We start from the raw sequence: 22,536 nt of genomic DNA on the forward strand, positions 1-22,536 counted from the left end.
AAGAAGACACAGATATTGACCCCCAGGAGCTCAAAGTTTCATGGAACCCTTGGCAAGTTCCAAGTTTGAAGATGGGAGATCAAAGAAGACATTGTCTGTGGTTACTGAGTAACTATCCCTGGCCAGTTTCCACACTAGGCAACTTAGTTTTCATAATACACTTTTATAAGCTAGATGGGTTATCATGCATTATTGTTTCTCTTATTTTTGCTATTATTTTACCCTTACAAAATATAATAGCACATTATATTTACCTTCAATCTATCACATATTAATATATTCCCCAATTTATGAATTTGATATAAAGGCCCCCTTTGAATAAGTTTGTTGAAGTTAAAAAAAATTAAAGCATTTAGACAAAACTAATGGCGTGAGTGATATGCAGAAAGGGGAGATCACCTGAGAGCGAAAGAGAAAGCATTAACATTTACATTGGGAGAAAAAGGGATCATTAACTGAAGAAATAAGATAGGCTAGAAGGTGTGGGCTTCTTTGATGGCTAGGACACAGATGCTTAAGATCAGCCAGAGGATTATATATATTTCCTTTGAACCAGAAATCATTGACCACAAGGATTTGTAGCAGAGTTCCAAGGTCAATGGTGAGGGTGGTTCTAGTCCAAGGTAGAAGAGTTGGTTGCTGGCCTGGCAGCCTGAGAGTAATGTTATTTTCATGGTGTTGTGGCTGCCATTGTACAAAGTCATGACTTGCCAGTGTCTTGCAATACTCAGACAAAAAGACACATCAGCCTTTCCTTCACCTCCAAGCCTCTTCTTACTGTGCGCATCTAAGGCTTCACATGGGAAGTTCATTCAGAATCTGACAACTCCAGCAATGTAAATGAAAAGGAACGACGGCATTGAAGTGAACACACACAAGGCTTCAAAATGTTAGCGTATGTCAGAATGCATGGGAAGCTGCCTTGTAAGTTTAGATTCTGGGCATGGTGAACCATGGTGAACCAGTTCCTTATCTGGAACCAGTCTCAGCTTAATCCCTTCCTAGAAAAGATTAACTAAAGCCAGTGTTGGAAGCCAAGACAGCGCAGTGTTCAACTTCTCAGTCACCCCTAAGTAGTCACAGCACTAGCAGGCAAAGCTGGAGGAAAGGTCAGTGTCACATTCCTTACTTTTGTATAAAGCGTGCTCTAACATGCCCAGTCCTTACAGACACCGAAATTAATGGCATGAGCTGGCTTGTGGCGTGGAGGGGGTTGTTTGAAGACTCCAGAGGCATCTATGCTGCCGTTTCCCACCAACTTCTTAGGCTGTGGAGTCACTTCTTAGAACGTTGCCTTCCACATAGAAAAATTTACAGGGAAATAGTAATCCTAACCAACTGCTGACACATAAACAGAACAAGATGTATCCCTCCAGCTCCTGGGACAGGCACTTTGGAATTATGGGACAGATCTAAAGTCTAGTATGGATCTTGTTAGATTGAGCGGCACTGACCACTTCTACGAGGTCATCATAAAGCAGGAACAGCATTAGAGGTTGCAGTAAGAGCAGCAAGTTCTAGACGTGGCCTCTTCTATTTGCTTGAGTCTCACATGGGGCTGAGATTTAACATGTACTGCACATAATTTATTCCTATGTTAAGTGTTTTCGTAAGAAAACTCCAGATAGTTTTCATAACCTGAATGTCAGGAATGTTTGCCAGGTTTCAAAGGCCAGCCAGCTAGGGCAAAGGCAGCATTGTTAATAAGTGTGTGTGTGTGTGTGTGTGTGTGTGTGTGTGTGTGTGTGTGTGTGTGTTGCTAAATAATTGGACACCGTCCTGACTTCTTAGGTCAACACTGACGTTACTTCATGTGGACAGGGATGGAGGAGGGGATTTTAGCTTTTCTCTAAAGATGGAATATTTTTTCCTGATGAAAGGGAGGGCCCTCTAATCTGGTCAGTATTTTTCAGGGTAGACAACCCCCTGGAACTTATTCTGATTTTGTCACTAAGTCCTTGCCCTCAGAATTGGGCTCAGCATTGTGCCGATTAGCAAATGCATGCCAATGAGCATCCGTTTTTGAATTTGAAGGATCCAGAAATGTCATTACAGGCAAAACTTGGGTCTTGGGGGAAAACTCATGATCCCTAGGGACTGTAATAGGCTACTTGGGTGTTGATACCCAGCTCTGTTTTTGGTATTAGCATTATTGCCCTTTCCAGCCACCTCTCTTAAGCCTTCAACCCCCCACCCTACCCCCACACCTACCCCTGAAACCTTCGTCTAGTTGAACTGATGCTGTAATTGTTTACAATGTCCTAGTATTTTTCTAATGATAAGGCTGCCTGTTAGGACATCTAGTGTATTAAGAGCAAGAAGTGGCTAGCAGCCACCATGAAGTGGAAGTTGGCTGTCTCTGGTTGTATTCCTGCCTTTGAGCTGGAATTTCCATGGGATGTTAAGCATCTGTTATTTATGACTCAGCCTTAGATTCCACAAAGCAGTCTTGAATGCTAGTCCACTGGGCTGCCAGAGAGACACATTACAGACTGTGCGGATACACAGGAGATACTGATTTTCTCACGTTTCTCGAGGCTGGTTGCTCAAGATCAAGAGACACACAGGGATAGCTTTTGTTCAATCTGTTTCTTTGCTTGTTTGTTTTGATGGCAGATTAGAGAGTTATTTCCTTGCCTCCACACTTGTGGGCTTCCTGTGCACATTTACCCTTGATGTCCTGTATCTTCACATTTCCTCTAGTGATATGACAGCACCAGTCATACTGGATTAGGGTCCATCTTGAAACTCCATGCTATTGCTATAACTGCTTTAAAGGATTTATACATTACAGCCACATTATAATATTTGGGGGGTAAGAGCTTCAGCATGTTAACTCTAAGGGATATTCATTTCCACTCATACCCAACACAAAGGTGGATTAACTAAGGAACTACGAACCCACTGTCTTACTTTGAGTTTCTCCAAAGGCATTTTTGAGACAAGCATTCATGTACAAAAAGTCTATTTTGGGAAGCAGACACTGGTGGAGATAATAATAAATAATGGTGACAGGTGGAGAAAGGAAAGGAGCCCATGAAGAGTTAATTATGCCATCAGTTAGCCTAGTGGGTGACAAGAGTCAATGTCAACAGAAAATTGAGGGCAAAGAGTGTGTAATTTCAGGTAGTGTAGCCAGGAGGGGGGATGGAAGTCTATACACCAATTCCACATAGTCACTGACTGAGAACTGCTCCGGGGGGTGGAGGGCCTTACTACATCCCCTACCATCGTTCATGAGAAGACTTTACATTAAGGAAATCCCTCAAGAGGGGAGGCGTTTCTGGCAGGTGGAAGTTACTTGCTAGCTAGAAAATTATATGGACCCACGATGCTAACCAATCACTGACAGCGTCTACCACAGGTTCTCATTCTGAGCTCTTAGCAAAGGGGTCTGTGAGAAAATGTGTATACATGCTTAGGAGACAGAATAGAGACCACATTGACAAGGTCCTCTATGGTATTGAGTACAAATTATTTGTTTTATATTTGCTTTTGTCGGGGATGACTGTCCCCAAATTTATAATATCTGAAACACACATTTAGTCTTTGCTCACATGAAGTATAAAACAAACAAGTAAATTTTAAAAAACCAAACTTGTTATAGATCATAGAGTTGTCTATTCTGCAGACCACAGATGAGGAAGTCAAGTCCTTTTGTCTTGTCCCTTAGAGTCTCAGAGTCACTGCCCCTGGCTGGTTGTAGGGAAAGGCTGGTATGGAGAAAGCTGAGCTATCACCTCACTGCACTAATCTGAAGACAGCCCGACTCTGGCTGTTACTCCCACCCTATTGTCATAACCTAATTTCATCTCTCCACTTAAGTGCATGAAAGACTGAGCCAAATAAATCCTGGCTTATGAAAATTTCCCCAGAACAAGTCTACGCTACGAAACAGAGAGCAGGAATCTGGGGGGCTCTCCTGTCACCTAGCCATTGTCTCTTTATGGGATAGGGCTCCAGTCTAGCCTCCTACCCTCCTGGCAGACCCACACAACATCTATTGCCCATCCTTACTGTAAGCCGGAAGGATGCAGAAAAGGTCATAGAAAGGTGAGGCAGATGTTTACTGGGAAATTGTGATGGAGAAGATGCTCCAACTGCCTCAAAATTCAGTAATATGTGTGCCCTGCAAAGCTGGTTACTCCCAAGCATTTGAGACCATGGAGGCAGTTGAGAATATGGTTTTATGATCATGCAAGTTTTTCTTGATTATCAGCTGTTCATATTACACGACGTGTTCTCTTGGATCAAGAGATCTCCAGGCTCAGCCACACTGATCCTTGGATCACTAATGTAAGTCACGAGGTCATTCTGAACACTGATGTCCTTCATACAGAACCTTGAACTCAGGATTTGCCACACTGTATGTTCTCAAGAAATATTAGCAAATGAATGCAAGGATGGATTTTTTTGGACATTTCATATTAATAGAACGACACAGCCTTTGGCTTCTTTCATTTATCATGTTTTGAGGTTCATCTACACTGCCGTGTATTTTTATGGCTCACTAGCATTCTGTATAGTGGACTGTCAACTTTTGTTGATTCATTCAATGGCTGATAGACGCTGAGCTTTTGCTTTGGGGCTGTTATGAATACAGTTGTTATTTGTGTGGCAGGTTTTGTATGGCTCATGTTTTCAGTTCTTACAACAGGAATTGCTGAGTCATGCTGGAATCCATGTCCATGTTTATCTTCAGTGAAACGGACAACTCTTCCAAGGCGGCCATAACATGAGACGCATTTCCATCTTCTAGTATCTTCTCCAACTTCATTTTTTAGTGCCTTAGGGTTTTTAATCATAGAGATCTTTTTCTTTTCTTTTCTTTTCTTTTTTTTTTTTTGCCTCCTTGGTTATATTTATTCCAGGTAGTTTTTAAAAGCTATTACAAAAGGGATGTTTTCTCTGATTATAACTCAGTGGATTGTAATTGGTATATAGAAAAAATTGTTGAATTGTACATGTTAGTTTTATGTACTACAACTTTGAGGAAGTTATTTATTAGGTCTTAGAGTTTTCTGAGAGAGCTTTTAAGTACCTTTGAGTATTGGATCATGCCATCCGTAATTAGGAGTAATTTGACTGCTACCTGCTAAATTTGTATCCTTCTCACCTTTTTCTCATCTCACTGCTGTAGATAAAACTCCAAACATTATATTGATTAAGAGTAAAGGAAGCATTTATCATGTTTCATTCTAGAGTTTAAGTAAATGCTCTGATCTTCATATTTAGTATAATACTGAATATAAATCTGCCTTAAAGCCTTCAGTATGCTGAGATATGTCCCTTCTCTTCTTAGCTTCTACAGGACTTTATACAGTCTTGAGCTTTAATTTTTTTCTCCACCTATCTTCAATTTATTTATATGGTGTGTTGCATTTATTGATTTGAATATGCTGAACTAAACTTGCACTCCTGAGATCAAATCAGCTTGGTTAGTGCATTTCCTTTTAAACCATGGTTTTAGTTTTCCTTTTAACTTTTTATTTGAATTTTTTCATACATTATATTTTGATGTTTTCCCCTCAACTCCCCTTTATTTCCTATCCACCCAGTTTCAATCTCTGTCTAAATCCTTTTGACTTTTTAAATGTGTTTAATTTATTTTAGTTTATGTGTATGAATGCATTGCCTTTATGTACATATATGCATTACATGCATGCCTCGTGCCCAAGGAGATCAGAAGAGGGCCTCAGAGTTCCTGGAGCCTGAATTAAGGATGTTTGTGAGACATGACATGAGTTTTGGGAACCAAACCCATGTCTTCTTTCAAGATTAACAAATGCTCTTAACTGCTTTCCAGCCCCTTACTGTGTTCCTGAATTCAGTGGTAAATGTTTTGTTGAGAATTTTAAATCTATGGCCACTAAACAGATGAGTCTATTGTTTTGTTATTGTCTCCTTATGTGTGTTGAGTATCAAAGTAATGATAACTCCATAGAAGGAGTTTGGTAGTATTCCTTCTCTTTTGTTTGGGACAAAAATAAGCAAATGACAATGAATATGGGTGAAGTTGTTTGGGAGGACAGATCATTATTCAGTGTTAACGGGAGGATATTGATGCATTGGCTATGGAAATGAAGTAAAGGTTCCTCAAATGGAACATCCGCATGACCCAATTAAACTGCTCCTGTATATATGCTCCAAAGACCCTAAATCCTACCAATGTGATATCTATAGTCCATATTTATTGTGGTAGTTCTCACAATAGCTAAGAAATGAGCCAGCCCAGATGCCTGCCCATAGACATTTAGATGAAGAAAATGACACAATTATACAATGGAATTTTATTCAGCTGTGGAGAATGATGAACTCATGGCATTTTGATAAGAGTGGATAGAAATGATGATCACTCTGTTCAGTAAAGCAAACTAGACTCAAAACGACAAACACTACATTCCCTCTCTCTCTCTCTCTCTCTCTCTCTCTCTCTCTCTCTCTCTCTCGCACACACACACACACACACACACACACACACACTTGTATGTGTGTGTGTATGATGAAGCTAGTAGAGCCCATGACAGAAGAAGAGAGAGAGGTGAGAGAGAAAAGAATAAAAGTGCAATGGGGGACTATTAGTTTGGAAAGGATGAGCTAATAGGCACAAAGGGATGAAAAAAGGAGTAGAAAATATAATAATAATAATAATAATAATAATAATAATAATAATAAGGTCTGCATCAAATGTCATAACAAAACCATTACTATGGAGGCTAGCTTTTAAAACTATTAAATCCAAAATACATTATTCATTTATATAAGAATGCCTAGCCCTAAATCTCTCCTGTGAAGTGTTGTGAGTTCCTTGACCATGGCAGCGCATGGCAGAAGGCTAGACCACTTGACGGGAATCTTCTAATGATAATTTAGGCAGAAAGAAAATGATGACATTTAAGATTGCTACCAAAATGAGATCCTAAAACTCTACCAGGCAAGAGAAGCTGGGAGACATGCCCTAACCTCTCTGATGACCTATTGTGTGCCTGTGAGGGGCTCTGAACTCTTCCAGCTTGATGTGAGGACCCAAGACCAAAGTGTCACCCTGCCTGAAGGTGTCTACGGGGCTGGTGCCTGGGTTAGGGAAATAACAGAGCACTTAGGCGTGAATGCTGCACAGAGAGATGGTTATGCAAGAAGTTGTTTGACCACTTTGTGGACTATTGCAGTCTAAGTGTAGAGTCCAGACGATTTAGATAAAACAAGGTAAACTCTGGGTGGGGGTGGCTTAGCGATCTCCTGAGAAGCCTGCAGAGTTCCGTGGAACAGAAAGATTGTCCTTTTCTGGGATTACACAACTGATAGAGGTGAATTTTCTGGCAGTCTCCAGGACTGGGGCAAGATCATTGTAACCCCTTTGTCACAGGCTGGAGACCTGGCTGTCCGGGGGCCTGTAACCTTCTACCATGCGCCTCTATGCTCTGACCCTGGTGTCTCTTGCAACTTTCACCACAAAGGGTGAGTCTTTGTGTGTGTGTGTGTGTGTGATACAAATCTGGGGGAGGGGCACACTTCCAAAACCCTAATACAAGGTAGAGTCCAGCAAAAGTGGACGTGGTGTAAAACTGTGACAGGCTCGGTTCTGTAGCAGTTTTTGCTCTTTAGACAAGTACCTCAGGCCAGCCATTGGAAGGGTGAGCATGCTGAGTCAGAGAAGGACAAACACTCAGAGACCTAGGGTCACGTGACAGGTCAGAAGGTCAACCAGCTAGCTCATGCGTCACAAAGGGGATTAGGAAAGCTGTTTGTTTCCTCCTTCATTATTAGTCTACATTTTACCTGATCGTGGAAAGAAGCTTAGTAGAAATTTCTGAATCCCAGAATTTAAACCACTTGTCTTCAGGCAAAACATGCAGCTAGGTGAACTTGTGTCACCCCATCTCTGGAGAAGATGGTCACTGTGAGGACGCGTTAGGTGGCTCCATCTACAGTACTTAGGGTGGGCCTAGGCTAGAGAAGGTGTGGGAAAGGGGAAGACAAAGGAGGGTTTGATTGAAAATGAAGTGTATTGGGGCCGAGGAGCTGGTGCACACGGTAAAGCACTACTGTGCAAGCAGGAGGACTTGAGTTTGAATCCCCAGAGTCCTCACGGAAGTCCAGCATGCACCTGCAATCCCAGTGCTATTTTGCTAAGATGGGAGGTGAAGAGCAGAGAATCTGGAAACTTCTGGGCCAGCTAACCCTAGTGTGCACAGTGCCAAACAACAAAGGAGCCATGCTTTACACAAGGTAGTGGGTGAGGAACAGTTCCTAAAGCAGTCAGCCCTCTGACCTCCACACGTGCACCCCTGCATGCACACACCTTCACTTACACGCACAGATGCACACATACACGCACATCCATCATACATACTCGCATACTGAAGTTATAATAAAATAAAATGCAGCATGTTAGTAACTAATCAGAGGTGTGGTCAGGTAATCACATAAGAGATATTGCTTCGCTAATCTCGGCTCTTAAAGAAACGGTTCATCACTGGGGTGGGGTGTGACAAAAGGAAAGCACCAGTGTCAGTTAGGAGGGGGAAGATGTAGACAGGTGCATTCTTAAAGTATCTTCTGAAGGAATGGGGGAAGCCATACAAGCAGGTGTCAGACAGACCTAAATCATTTCAAGGACCAGCATATATAATGGACTCCACAGTGTGTGTGTGTGTGTGTGTGTGTGTGTGTGTGTGTGTGTGTGTGTGTGTATTTATTTGGTTACATTATTTTTCCTTTTTGGGTGTAATTTTATTTTATTTTATTTTTTGTTTTGGAGGGTTGTTGTTTTGTTTGTTTGAAAAAGAACTTAAAAGTTGAGTGTAAAGAGAGGGAGAGAGGAACTGGAAGGACTTGGGAGACCGGAAGAATATAATAAAAATATTTACATTTTAAAAAATTGTTTTAGATGATTTTAAGAAACAGTCAAGGGATTCTTGGTGACAGGCTATCTTGGTTGTCTTGTGCATGGTTGTCAGTGACCATGGCATGTAAGACAGTAGCTCAGGAGATGAGACATGACTGAAAGAGGTGTACGGAGTGGTGGTTCTGGATTTGATGCACCCGGGAACCACGGTTCCCACAGAGTCAGGAAAGTCACATGTGTGTCAGAGTATCAGATGAACAAATTAAATTCATGCTCAATCCAAGACTTCATTTTGGATCTCGGTGTTTATCGGTGACATCTTACCAATTGAGAAGTTGAGATACATAGGGCCATGCACGTTCCAAACAACACCTTAGTCTATCTGTGGCCCCTGAATCCAGATTGGTGTTTGGCTACCAGGGCACTGAAAGCCTAGAATCTGCTTATATTTTTATCTTCTTTCTGTGTGCATGGCACTGTGAGAAGTCAGGAACTGAAAGTAAAGCAGAGAAATGGAGCCAGGTTTGGAGTGGAGCCTTCCTTGTTCCTGGTCACACCGTTTCCATCTTAGGAGGGTCACAGAAGCTGTTTGCAAGTTCGTGTTGTTCTTATGAAGTGTGTTCACTTGTGATTACCTAGTAACATTTCCTGGAGAAATAAAGGAACTGGAAGGTCCTTCAGCACACCGTGATTGCTCATGTCACTATGTGCACATTCCACACAATATAAATGGCAACTGCTGTAGGTGGCCTTGTTCATATCCCCCACCTGAGAAAACTCTTCTTATTCTGACAAGTGTGGGTTATACCCACCCACTCATCTCAGTGGAAGGCTGAAATCAGCCTGACGGAAGTCACACCTGGATCTGCTCAGATTTTACCCCTTCCTCTCTTTGAAGCTCTCAGCATTTTCTGCAACCATTTACCCTTCTCCCAGCACTTCTGCACGGCTGTGTCCTTGTCCTGATGCACTGTGGTAGGCATCTGTAGCCCCAAGCTATGGCTTTCCCTTTGATTTTGCTTTCAGCACTCCTGTTACCTCACAGTGGCACAGTGACACATACACAGCTGCCATGTACTCGAACCTTCACTGCCTCTTACTGCCTTTCAGTGCCCAGTGCTCGTGCCTTACAGCAATATCTCAGGGCATCTCACCAGCTTCTTCATGGGACCTGCCTCACACTGAGCCAGCATCAGAGCCTGATACTGAGCCTTTTTTTTCTTTCCTTTGACCTCCACACTGGGCAGGGGTCAGTTCTTCCTTTTTCATTTATATTTTCATATTTATTTATGACATTTTTCTCCTAGTTACAAAAGGTAGTCAGTGTCTGATACAAAGCAATGCTAATTGTCATCATCCACAGACATTCTAATATGTAAGTGTTCCATAAAGTTCCTCTTAGGTGACTAGATGATAATTGACAACCAGAAAAGAAAGGGAGCACTGGGTTGGCTTTAATCACCTGAAGCATGGTTATAGCTTAGTAACCTACTTCACATAAAGATTTTCCAGTATTTAACGGCTGTTCTTCTTTATATAAATAGATTTACACTTATGATGGGGGTTATGTCCTGATAACATAATAATCATAAATTAAAAGTTACCAAAACATAATCTGAGGATATAAGTGTCTTCCAAAAATTAGCTTAGCATTTTATAATAATTAGCAGAAAACAACAGCAAGAGACCCTGTTCTATTGACTGTTTTCAGCACAGAGTTTCCAATTAAATGGGCTATTCTTCTCTTAAGTGGAATCCTGGAGATATTTTCTGTTCTGCCACATGTTCAAAAGGAGCTATGCTTTTGATATCAAGATGGGAGCCATGGGGAGAAAGAGTGAAAAGAAATCACTGCTAAGGGGTGCTCTGGTGCACTGAGGAGGCTGAGCATGTACCTGAGGGTATGGGTCATCATGAGAAGATGTGTACAAGTCCCCCTGCCCAAGCTGGACCAGGCTGGTTCCTGCAGGCCACATTACACACACAGAAGTTGGGACAGAAGAGGAAGCAGAGAAATGAGAAAAAGCTTGTCCACTCTTCAAGAATGAGGGCAGTGGAGCATATAGAAGGTTCTCCTCTGGATGGTCCAGCTCAATGGAAGAATGCGCTAGAACTTGCCTTTACAATTGCTGATACTTTGTATTTGTCCACAGCATACTACCTAAGCCTGGACTTTGCAGCCCTCCATTACAAGCACCTTCTCACTGCCCTATGACCTTTAACCTCTAAAGCCCCTGCTTTGGTGGTATTCAGATGCTCCTCAACCATCCCATCGGAGCTCTGTTCTACTCCGTATGAGTTGTTGCTGTTCTTCTGCGTGTTCTTTTTTCTTTAAATATATTTTATTAATTTATTCATATTACATCTCAATTGTTATCCCATCCCTTGTATCCTCCCATTCCTCCCTCCCTCCCATTTTCCCCTTACTCCCTTTCCCTATGACTGTGACTGAGGGAGACCTCCTCCCCCTGTATATACTCATAGGGTATCAAGTCTCTTCTTGGTAGCCTGCTATCCTTCCTCTGAGTGCTACCAGGCCTCCCCATCCAGGGGACGTGGTCAAATATGGAGCACCAGAGTTCTTGTGAAAGTCAGATCCCACTCTCCACTCAACTGTGGAGAACGTCCTGCCCATTGCTTCTGCGTGTTCTTGCTTCTCCCCCCACTTATACCTCCCCGTTTCACCCCTCTGCCTGCTGCAAGTCACAGCTCTTCCTCTGGAACAAAAATCAGAACTTCTCACTCCCAGGACAGATTTCAACTCAACTTTCAAATTTCAGTGCATCTGTATCTGTGGTCCCTTCCGGTAAGGTGAGCCTCCCGAGAGGAGGAGCTGCCTCTTGTCCCGTCCTCTTGTTCACCATGCAGCACAGCCCTGGAGTCGTCGTTTTATTATCATTTTTTAAAGACCAGATGTGTAGCGCTGGTTGTCCTGGAACTCTCTACGTAGAACAAGCTGGCCTTGAACTCTCAGAGATCTGTCTGCCTCTGCTGCTGCCTCCTGAGGGTTTGAATTAAAGATCTGTGCCACTATGCTGGGACAGTACTGGATTCTTAATGAATTTGTGTTTCCAGAGACTTTTGCGGACAGTACTAAGGTCTCAAACATTCCTAGCAGCCACCACTCTTTCATATTGACTTTTTGCTTACATGATTTTTCTGTGTGTGCAATTCCAATTTTCCCTTCCCATGAACCTTCCAAAGTAAAGTCTGTTTTCTTCATCATTACCTTACATGAGAAGATACTAAGGCTTCTGGGCCCGAGGCAATTAATTCAAGGTTTCATGCTAAGAAAGTGAGGAAACCCATTAGAAATCCAGGTCTGAATTATACTGTCCGACGTGCCCTCATTTTTCTTCTCCAGCTGGGCACCTATCCTCACCACCCGTGGTGGACACCATACATGGCAAAGTGCTGGGGAAGTACGTCACTTTAGAAGGATTCCTGCAGCCTGTGGCCATCTTCCTGGGAGTCCCCTTTGCCAAGCCCCCTCTTGGATCCCTGAGGTTTGCTCCACCACAGCCCGCAGAGCTGTGGAGCTTCGTGAAGAACGCTACCTCCTACCCTCCCATGTAAGCCGCTGGGGTGGGCCTGGGCCTCTTTCAACCAGGAAACTCACTCTCGGTGATGCAGAACAGAGTTAACAAGGCACTCTAACTGAATCAGACGCACTGTGGAGGAGGACATCAGTTCCCACAGCTCCATTCTGCTTTAACGGGAGTCTTTTTCTTGGTGTGCTGGTGATATGTGTGTGTTTCCTTGCCTCTAACAAAACAAGTACTGGAAATAAAAGAACATTATGGAAACTTGAAATGCTTAGAACTGCACAGCTTTCCAAAGCCCTTTCTTCGTGACACTGTACTTGAACTCTTACTGTTTTATTTATTTATCTTTGTTATTTATTTAATGAATACTTTAAAACAGCAAAGTTAGGAAATGCAAGATGCAAAGGTGAGGAAAGTAAACCCTCACAGGATGCTACCCAGAAACAACTGCCACTGATGTCTGACACACTTCCAGTCTTGTGTCTGTCACAGGCCTCTACAGCTCGGAAGAGTGCCTGTCTCATGCATGAGTGTGCAGGCATCACCAGTCACTCTCTGCCACTGAATATCACAGGGTTGCTTTTGATTCCCTTAATTTCACCATCACACTATATTGCACTCACCCAGTCTCTAACTTCTGGTGCTGAAGCTGGTATGGTTGACATACACATACAATCATGATGAACTGTTGGAACCATTCCATATACTCATGAATACTTTAGGATTAGACCCAAGAAGTAGAATTTTTGACTCAAAGACTGTGAGCCCATTTTTAAATTTTTTCCATCACCAAACTTGGTCTAAACTTTAGACATATTGAAACAATTTTATTCTGCCTTTGGGGAAACAAATAATATGCGATAATCACACATAATAATAAACCCAAGGCAATAATAAATGTGATCTCAATGTTTATTTTGTTGGAACCTAGTGTAACTGAGTTCTCTTTTGAGATTTGAGTTCCTGCTTTTATGACCACTACACCCATTACCTTCCACATTGTAGGAAAAATTCCCAGAATGAAAGTAGAGCCATTTTTGTCGATTCATTTCTGCCACCTGATAGTGGTATCATCCTGGCATCTGAGGACCTATTTCTGCTTCTACATGCTGGGAACAATAATACTTGGCTTCTGGGTCCATTGAGATCTGGGGACATGGTTTGTAATGTACTGGGAATATACGCAGTGCACAGCATGCACGGGTGTTCAAGGTGGTGAGATGTTCAATCGATTCTCTGACCTCCCTGTGCCTTGTTTTCTCATCAATGAAATGAGGATGAAGGTGGAGCCCGCCCTGGAGCTGAGGCATTAATGAGTGAGCATTTAAATAGGCCCGGGCCTGGCTCATGGGGAGACTTCAGTAACATTACTGACTCTACTCTTGAATGGCCTTTGAAGTCTTTTAAGAAGACAAAACTGGTCGCTTCAGTAATCGATGGTAGAATCTTAGCAGGCCAGCGCGGCAAAACTCTTGGACAATAGCAGCCTCCTTATTGAGACCTGGAAGATGGAAACCCAGGTCAGGAAATTCCCCAGAATCACACAGCTTATCAGTGGGTGAAGCTGACCTGGAGAGCAGGTCACCTGAATTATTGGTGAGGTACTGCTTAGTGTGCAGGTCTGCCAGTTGAGGGCATTTCTATGAGTGATGGCAGTCACCCCAGGACCAGAGCGTGTTGACCTGGTAACATGAGAGAAGCTCAGTTCACTTTTCAGACCACTGTACAGAGCCCGGCAGAGTGCAGGGCCCTGTCTAGGCTGTGCAGGGACTGTCATCTCCAAGGGCAAGACAACACATGAGCGCATATGTCCTTGGCCAGGGTAGATCTAAGACTCTGGGAAGGGATTCATAGTAAATCCTTCTCTTGCTAAAGGACAAGGAGACTGCAGCCTCTGTCCTGAGGTATCTCCATTCCAGTGTCCCCATCAGGTGATAGAAATGCACAGAATAACATCTCCCAGTGCAAGGTCTGTGCCAGGTAATGTTTTCAGGTTGCATCTGGTGGGGACTTCAAGACATTCTCTCTCTCCCCTCCCAGGTGCTCTCAAGACCCAGTGACAGGGCAGATAGTCAATGACCTCTTAACCAACAGAAAGGAAACCATTTCTCTCCGGTTTTCTGAAGACTGTCTCTACCTAAATATTTACACTCCCGCTGACTTGACAAAGAGCAGCAAGCTGCCGGTAAGTTGTGGGACTGCGCCAGCCTTCTGGGTTTCAGCATGTGGCTCCTTCTGGACAACCAGAAGAGTCTGAGGACAGCTAGGAACAGGAACACCATAAACATGGACTAGTTCAGAGGCCCCGAGGCCTCTGGCCATCATAAAAGATACTTTCCCCTTGGTTTTCCTCAGGAATGTCAAGCAATGGTACTTGCCTTCCGGGCCCACTGAGATCTGGCAGTGTTGTTTATGATGTAGCCTTCACTGTATGAGTCTTCAAAGCAGTACAGCACTGAGTAGCTTTTTTAAAAAACCCCTGTCCCTTTGTTTCCTCATCTTTGAAATTGGTGTTTGGGGAAGAGCGCCTCATAGATAGAATTTAATCTTCTCTGGCTTTCTCACAGAAACAGAAGAAAAAAAAAACCTGATTACCTATAGGACTGCGGATAAGGTGACTGCAGTTCCTTTGCATTAGGAATTGTGGGTCAGTCGGGGGAGGAACAATAGCTAGGGCTGGATATCCTGCTGTGTGGCAGGTGTTGGGAACTGGAGCCCCTCTCCCTCTATAATGACAAATGATAGAGTTCTTTGGCAGGTGTGAAAGTCAGGGTCCTCTTGCCCCTGGGAATGGCTTCCAGGCCATGGTCCTTGCTCTGGCTAGGAACTAGCATTGCAGCTTCCAATTTTATTTAGATGTTGGGACTTCCCAGCATTACACCACAGCAAGCATTAGAGCTTTCAGGTCTGCTTATCAGGACTGCCCAGCCCCTGAGAGCAGCTATTGTCAATGGCCATCTATCTGCATCAGGACTGCCCAGCCCCTGAGAGCAGCTATCGTCAATGGCCATCTGCAGCTCTGGGAAGGTCCAGCGTAGGGTCTCTGGGGACTGGATACTGACTCCCCTCCAGCCCACTTCATCCCATGGGTCGCCTAGCTGATGGCTCAGGCAACTGATCAGAATTGAAAGAAGAAAGAGAGAAGGAAGCCCTGTGGTTCCGTCTCTAGAGACTGGCTGTTCTGAGGCCAAGGAGGAAAACTTAAACTGACCACAGTTTTCCTACAGCTGAGGCTGTCAAAGTGGTTTCTAGCCAAAAACTGCAGGGGTGGCAAAGGGAGGCTCTTTAATCTGTAGATAGGGCTCTTTGTGGAGATCTCCAGTGAGCTAATGTAAACTTAGGCCTGCTAGCCCAAGAAGGCTGCTACCTTATTTGCAAGTCTACAGAGAAATAAGAAATAAGAGAGAGAGAGAGAGAGAGAGAGAGAGAGAGAGAGAGAGAGAGAGAGAGAGAGAGAGAGAAACCACTCACACACACAAACATTCAAGAGAAAAAGTGGATGAAGTTAGGCATCTTAATTTCAACTAGATGAAGCTAAATTTCCCAATTTCAACACCATTTATTGTTGGTCACCTTACTCATACTTCTGAGAAAAGGGAATTACCTCATAGTAAAAAAAGGGGCAATTAATCACAAAAACAGATGGATTCTAAAATACAACAGGTTACATGTTTTAAAGCTAAACATTTATTATCTATGTATCCATTACATAAGTTCACAGTGAGTTCAGAGCAACAAAGGTTGACAAGGCCTAAAGGTTAACAGGGTCTAAAACTTATATAAGAATGTATGCCTTTTCAATTAGGACTGACCTAGCTATACATTATCCAGCTATCTCTTAGTTCATAATTGTATCTGTCTTTCATTCTAAGAAACAGATTAAACTTAAGATGACAGCATATGATGCCACAAATTGACAAGGTATAAGGAATTATAACAAACAGTTTGTATATTTAGACATTAAATGGTTTGTGCCTAATGTAGACATTTCTAGGTAGCCCCATTATATCTTGGGGTCTTGGGAGGTCTAAAACAACTTGCCTATATTTATGGTGAATATCAGGATTTGTGCTGCCATCTGGAGTGAAGGCTTATCTGAGACCACAAATCTGCTTCAAGGCTATCCCCTAGTGAGGCATCTGGAGGTCCACAAAGGTATTTATTGCAGCCATAAACTCTCTAAAACTGTTTTAGAAGATCTAAAACAATTTACCTTTTAAAACTATTTTAATCAAATCAGGATTCCATAATCAGGGATTAATTTATCTGAACAACAGTACATCTTCAACAAGATCCTGTAGGAAGTTTGCTCAAACAGAGCTGGTCAATACCCAAAAACTGATGGTTCACACCAATGCCAGAATTTTTTTGTTTGTTTGTTTTTTTTGGGACCGGGTTTCTCTGTGTAACCTTGGCTGTCCTGGACTTGTTTTGTAGACCAGGTTAGCCTTGAATGTAGCTTTGGCTGTCCTGGTGATCCACCTGCCTTTGCCTCCCTGAGTGCTGGGATTAAAGGCGTGTGCCACCACACCCAGCTCTAATGCCAGGTTTTAGAGAAATCAAGCAGGTATAATTGATGGGGTTGTCAGAGGTTGCAAGCAATTCTGGGGTGCATCACAGTACAGACCTTGAAAACTACTGCATCCCTTCTAGAGATCTCTCATGCCCGCTGAACTTCCCCAAATCAATGGCTCTTGACATCGTGTCAGAGGCTGGAAGCAATTCTGGAGGTGCATCATGATACAGACCTTGCAAAGTACTGGATCACCTCCTAGAAAGCCCGCGTGCCTAGTGATTTCCTTTAACAGGATGGCTCTTGGCAACCATATACAGTCAGACAGTGTCTGAGAAGGATGAATATGTGCCATTGATACAAAGCCGTGCATGAGGAGGGTAGAGCGCCGGGGCTGAGAATGACACCACTGATCTTAGATGTTCTAAGTGATGTTTTCAGCTTAAGGAGATCTGTAAAGTCAGGGCCTGCGAGTTTTGCAAGAAAGGCAAGAAATGGTGAGTGGGATGACGTTCCAGGCTCCAGCAAAGGGGAAGGAAAGCTGCCTGTTGTTAGCCTTAATAGGTACTGCTTTGGCTTGGGTGATGCCCTCATCGAATCAGCTGAGATTTAGGCAACCTAACTAGACCACATCTACGGCCCTTACAATGAGATTTCTGATAATATGTGTTATTGTATTCTTTTCCAGGTGATGGTGTGGATCCATGGCGGTGGACTAGTGTTGGGTGGGGCATCAACCTATGATGGTCTGGCTCTGTCTATCCATGAAAATGTGGTGGTGGTGGTCATTCAATACCGCTTGGGCATCTGGGGGTTCTTCAGGTAGAGTTTGAACTCTTTTCTACCACCATCCCCTATATTAGTCTGTTTCCTTATTATATGTCAGAATATAATACCTTGTGATATCATAAGGAAATATTTATTGAGTTAAAAATTTAAGAGGTTGATCATCCAAGATATATTTTCCCCTTCTGCTTGAGTTTTTTTTGTGTGTTTGTGGGCCCTTATTAAGGTCAATATGGGAGTGGGAGAGAAATGGAATTGGCAGCGTGCAGAAGAGATCACATGATGAGACACAAATCTGGAGGGAGAAGTTGGGGGAGTCTTGCTCTTTTCATAACTGATTCACTAGGGGACTAACCTTGGCCCCAAGGGCAGTGCGCCCGGTGCGGCTTAATGACCTTCCACTGGACCTCACATTTTACAGGTTCTGTTACTTCATAATTCTTTCATATGAGAACAACTAAAATGCCACAACTACCAGCTCAGAGATGCCACGACTCAGCTCTAGTGATGCCAAGCATTTTAGAGACCTCTGCTAGGCTCCTTCACAACGCACCATGCTCCTTTGTTAATGGGCCTCCTCCGCCCATTAGTTCTATATCAGGTATACTTGCTTCTGAGCTGATTAACGTGTCTTTCTCTCTGTGATTCCAGGCATAGAATAACGTATATTTCTAAACCACACTTTGCAAAGTGAGCACATGGCTCGAGGAGGTGGGTTGAACTGTGCCATGCTTCCGCTATTGCAGGCAGGGAGAAAGGAAGGAAACCTTCTTCCTTTGCCTGCATCCCACTGTTCTGGCCATGGTGCTGCCCATGCTACTGCCTGTTTGCTAGATATAAAAGCCTTGAGGATGTGTTGGGCTTCTCTTTTTCTTAAACGCAACATCTAAGCAACCGACCGGTCCTTTCAGCTCCACCTTCAAAACAAACTCATTTTATCTCCTTCTCGTCTGTTCCCTGCTTCCACTCTAATTAAAGTCTTACAGTTTAGCACTAGATTATCACTATAACTGGTGGTTTTTTATAAACCTGTTACTTTTAAGGCATGTATTTTCTACAGGGGGGTCAGAATGCTAGGGGTTGACTCATATCTTGTTCCTACAGGTGGTTCCCATACACTTAAAGAACCCCTTGCCAAGGTTCACAGCACCTGTTCTGCCTGTATCTGGGGCTAGCTAGTTATACTCAGACATTTGTTCCCATGGCCCAAAGGTCTTTATACATTCTGCTTGTTATCTCAGCAGTAATATTTTGTGATACTCATAGGCAACATGGTCATTTTATTCAGAGGCCTTTCTTGGTTCTGCGGTCTGAAGTACCACCCACAGCCCCATCCCTGCATCTTTTGTAGCCTGGTTTTATTTTTCTTCCGAGAACTTGCATTCTCCACTAGGTACACGTGATACTAAAACCTCATCTCGCCTGTTTACTGTGCTTTGCCATGTGAACTGAATAGATTCTGAGGTTGGAGATTTTGACAGCCTTGTTTCCAGATAAGCTATAACTGGCTCGTAGGCTACACAGTTTTTGGAAGATGAGTTCAGAGCCCCAGATAAGACATTCCTAAAGAGGTGAGAGGCAAGTGAAGACACACATCTGGAGCACAGAGCACAGTGTATTTCACTAAGAGCCCCAGCCTACTTCTAGCTCAAAGAATCCAGCTGTGGGCTTGAGAGCTGACTCAGAGGTTAAGAGCCCTGACTGCTCTTCCAGAGGTCCTGAGTTCAATTCCCATCAACCACATGGTGGCTCACAACCATCTATAATGTGATCTGATGTGCACTGTATACATAACAAATAAACAAATCTTGAAAGAAAGAAAGAAAGAAAGAAAGAAAGAAAGAAAGAAAGAAAGAAAAAGAATCCAGCTGTGACATATCTACTTTCACCCTGACATCTTGCAGCACAGGGGATGAACACAGTCGGGGGAACTGGGGTCACTTGGACCAAGTGGCTGCACTGCGCTGGGTCCAGGACAACATCATCAACTTTGGAGGGGACCCAGGCTCAGTGACCATCTTTGGAGAGTCAGCAGGAGGGGAAAGTGTCTCCGTTCTTGTAAGTGTCCTTGGCACCACACCTTACTCAGACACGGTATCTGCTGACAGGATCCCTTGCAGACCAACCAGGCCTGACATGGGAACTTCGCTTTTGATATCTGGATTCAGGTTGATTCTTTTATTGCTCAGTATCACAGAGGAAGACTGAGAGCCAAACCCTCCTTGGCTCCTAGGAGGCACTTTTATGCCCCACCATAAAAAGCACCTGCTGTATACTATTCTTCTTGTCACTTAATTGACTTCTCTTTTTCTCCTCAAATTAACACAGAATTCATTTTGGGGGGGTGGGTGGGAAGGAGTGTTGGAAGTAAACTACAGATAGTAAAAGGGAAGGGCTTGAGGTAGATCAAGGGTCACTGCATGAATCCAAGCTAGACCTACACGTTAAGTGAGCTGGAGCAGGCTGGAGAGCTGGCTCAGAGGTTAAGAGTCCTGTCTGTTCTTCCAGAGGTCCTGAGTTCAATTCCCAGCATCCACATGGTGCCTTACAATCATCTATAATGTGATCTAATGCCCTCTTCTGTCATGGAGGCAGAGCACTGTATACATTATATATATATATATATATATATATATATAGAGAGAGAGAGAGAGAGAGAGAGAGAGAGAGAGAGGAGAGAGAGAGAGCTGGAGGATTGGGAACAGTCAGGGGGTCCTCAGGGGTGGTTTCATGGCTTTGAAAACATAATAAGAAGGGCAGCAATATCTGAGACTGAGGGTCCAGGTGGGAAAGGAGAGGTGATTGTGAGGAAAGATGGGTAGGGATCTAGGTCCTGGATACATTTGATGATACGGAGGAATCATCTTGGCATGTAGATGAGGAGTGGGACTCACTGAGGGAAATTTGTGGAAACTTCCGGGGATCACAATTCCACATTCCTGGGAACTGATCAGAGTGCCACCCTACCACCATCATTTTTAAACATGCGTAGGTTAACTAGCTGAATATTTAGAGGAGAATGTTTTTATTTTCCTTAGTGATAAGGAAACGTGCCAATAACTCCAAGGAGAACATTATGGCATGTATTACTATAGTCTTCCCTCCATTTTACCAGTCTCTGTGTGTCTCTACCATCTGTCTCCTGTCTACACACCTGCCGTCATCTCTCATTTCAGCCACTGTGTGTGTGTTCTTGCTTCTCTTTTGTTTATTTCTGTTGTGTAACTTTTTCAACGTTATGATATTAGTTTAATTTTATCATGATTTTCCTATACATAACAAATATATAGAGTTATAGCTTCTTTCTTCAATTGTAACCCTACAGAAAGCCTGAAAATTAGCTTGAGCTTCTGTGTTCTCTAGCTGTGTACTTCTGTTCATATGGTTATTTTGGATACTTTATCACATAGGGTTATTTTTTTTCATTAACTGAGATATTTTGGTTTTAGGAAGAGAGCCCCAGGCCTCTTTAATGCTATCTTCTTGATAAGAGAGATAAATATTACAAATAAATATTACAAATATTACAAATTATACAAAAAAATTTTGTATAATTTTATTTATACAAAAAGGGGGGGGGGCAGCAGTATCTGAGACTGAGGGACCAGGTGGGAAAGGAGAGGTGATTGCAACTCATTCTTTCCATTAGTTCCTTGGTTCGAATATTTTTCACATGATACATTGGTTTCATGCTTACAAGGTAATAATTTCAATTTCCTCCATATATTACTTACAATCTGATAGTAAATTGGAATGGGTTAATGGGCAGGTCTAATTATTTTTTACTGTATTTACATGCATGTTGATTTAGTAATATCTCCATGCTCCTTAAGATGAGATAACCTTAAATACTTGTCATTGATTTCTATTTTTATTTCATTGAGGCCCCATTAAATACAACGTGTATTTTCAATTTCTTTGTAGTTTTTAATGCTTGATTTGCGGGCTGTGAAGTGATGGTTTTGGAGAAGTTTATATTTGCAGTTAAGAAGTCTTTATATTCCCTGTCTGTTGGATGGTAAATTCTGTATAAATTTGTTAAGGTCAGTTGGTCCATGGTATATTTTAGCTCTGAATTTTCTTTGCTTATTGTCGTTTGAAAGAACTTCCTAAATATGAGCTGGGTATTGAAGCCCTCCAATATTATTGTGTCATGTCCTAGGTAACTTTTTATGCCCTGTAGTGATTGTTTTATGAAACTAAGAAGCTCCAAATGTTTGCTTCATAATTGCGGTACATTCTAAATGGATTCTTCCCTTTATTAATACGTAGTGTTCCCTGTCTCTTCTGATTAGTTTTAGTATGAAATATACTTTAGTCACCTATAAGAGCAGCTATGCCTGATTGTTTACAGTTTCCATGTGCTTGGTACTCTGCTTTCTCTGCTTTGGAACTCAGTGTATGGACACCTGTCTGTTGTAATGGACTTGCCTTTCAATTTTTTCTTCTTCTTCTGACTCTATTTGGATGTTTTCTGTGAATATTTACAGAGGAGTAACTAAATGAAGTTCAGCTATGGGGGAGCAGGTATAATGTGGTGCTAAGTGCCGTGCATGGCCCTTGAAGCAATCACATCTTGGCGAGGAGCCAGTATAACCAAGGGGGAAGAGCTTCATGTTGTCATCAAGGTGATCAAATGGAGTCCAAACGCTGGTCCCACAGAATTCCCTGAGTCACTTTGAGCATAAAGACTCCTTTTATACTTTTCTCTGCCAGGTGTTGTCTCCCTTGGCCAAGAATCTTTTCCACAGGGCCATTTCTGAAAGTGGCGTGGTCCTGAATGCAGGCCTGGTCAAGAAGAACACAAGGCCCTTGGCTGAGGTAAATTCTATGCTGGGCAGTTC

The 22,536-nt window shown here is 42.8% G+C and overlaps 1 protein-coding gene across 1 annotated transcript in view; it reads left to right on the forward strand.

Moving 5' to 3' along the window:
* The first annotated feature begins 7,193 nt into the window (after positions 1-7,193).
* LOC311583869 (carboxylesterase 1E) overlaps positions 7,194-22,536 on the forward strand; it is a 28,507-nt gene continuing 13,164 nt past the window's right edge. Inside the window, exons 1-6 of the mRNA XM_084757792.1 lie at positions 7,194-7,458; positions 12,213-12,420; positions 14,434-14,578; positions 17,595-17,728; positions 19,597-19,750; positions 22,409-22,513. Coding sequence (XP_084613918.1) covers positions 7,407-7,458; positions 12,213-12,420; positions 14,434-14,578; positions 17,595-17,728; positions 19,597-19,750; positions 22,409-22,513 — 798 coding nt within the window. The 5' untranslated portion in view covers positions 7,194-7,406. The remainder of the gene's footprint in view (positions 7,459-12,212; positions 12,421-14,433; positions 14,579-17,594; positions 17,729-19,596; positions 19,751-22,408; positions 22,514-22,536) is intronic.

Source organism: Acomys minous (genome assembly GCF_964271855.1).
Source record: "Acomys minous genome assembly, chromosome: 14".
Classification (NCBI taxonomy): domain Eukaryota; kingdom Metazoa; phylum Chordata; class Mammalia; order Rodentia; family Muridae; genus Acomys; species Acomys minous.